Source organism: Nannospalax galili, unplaced genomic scaffold, assembly GCF_000622305.1.
Source record: "Nannospalax galili isolate Female #2095 unplaced genomic scaffold, S.galili_v1.0 C49036873, whole genome shotgun sequence".
Lineage (NCBI taxonomy): Eukaryota > Metazoa > Chordata > Mammalia > Rodentia > Spalacidae > Nannospalax > Nannospalax galili.
Genome location: NW_008476536.1, coordinates 1 through 1,128, shown reverse-complemented (window position 1 = coordinate 1,128; position 1,128 = coordinate 1). Strand labels below are relative to the sequence as shown.

Sequence of the window (1,128 nt, the reverse complement as noted above, 5' to 3'; positions counted from 1 at the left end):
CTAGGAGCCCTGGGCTCCCTGTGAGTCCCAGAGAGCCCGCCAGTCTCAGGCTGGACATCCGCGGCCTGCTGCTGCTCAGGGCTGTGGTTCCCATGCAGAGTGCCACCTCCTGGCCAGCTGGGCACAGCCACGTCCCCTTGACCACTGGAGGGAGAAACCACGGGAACTTCCGCTCTGGGACGCTGTGCCCTGGAGTGACGCCTGCCACCAGCGCTTGCTCCCGGGCAGTCACCCTCTCTGACCTGCACAGATCTACCTTCGTGGGTGCTTGGATTTGGGGAGCATGTTTGCCCTGAGCCCCGGAACTTCCCCTCCGCCCACACCTTATCTTACTATTCTAAATACATATTTCAAGCCAGGCTTGCTAACGAGGTTGGAGAAAAGGGTGAAAAGGAAGATGGTGCTGGCTCTGGAGGAGCTGACTCGGCAAATAGAAGAAACGCACAGCCGGCGGGAAGGGCTGCTGGAGGACGGCTGGCAGCTGCTGGAGGAGAAATCCCGCGTTCAGGCTGAAAACCAGCTTTTCATGGAACACCTGTGCAGGAGGAACGCGCAGTGTAGACAGAGACAGGAGGAGCTGTGGCAGCGGCGTTTCCAAGAATGTGAAGAGATGCAACAGAGGAGACAGGAATTAGCCGCCAGATACAGCCAGGGAAGGGCAGACCTTCAAGCCCAGCTCTCCCGGGGCGGAAAGACCCTGTCCGAGTTGAAGCAGCGGTTGCAGACACTGAAGCCCGTTTACATCGTAAAGGAGAGGCAGGACAAGAAAATGCAGGCCTTAGAGAAGGAGAAAGAGAAAATCCGAGGTGAGACCGCTGCCAAGGACCAGGAGGCACACTTGCAGTTCCTGCGAGAGAAGGCTCTGATGGAGGAACAACTGGAAGACTTACACAGCATGGAGCTGGGGCGGGTCGACACCAGGGAGCTTACTGGGAAGTACCAGGCCTTGGCGCGGGCAGCCAAGCAGGCTCACTTTGAGTTCTGCAGTGGCCTCCACAGGGAGAACCAGCAGCTACGGAAGGAATTGCAGCAACTGAGTCAGGAATACCACAAGCTGGAGGCTACAAGAAGCCATCTGGAAAAGCAGCAGCAGCGGTTGAAGGAGAAGCAGTGGTATCTAGAAACCTT

General features: G+C 57.6%; 1 protein-coding gene across 1 annotated transcript; it reads left to right on the top strand.

Annotated features, from left to right (window-relative positions):
• Positions 1-283: 283 nt before the first annotated feature.
• On the top strand, positions 284-1,117 carry LOC103728419 (coiled-coil domain-containing protein 121-like; the record flags this gene model as incomplete). The annotated part of the gene is made up of 1 exon (XM_008826442.1): positions 284-1,117. A coding segment is annotated over exon 1 (834 nt), but the record flags the coding sequence as incomplete, so codon positions are not given.
• Between the last annotated feature and the right edge of the window lie 11 nt (positions 1,118-1,128).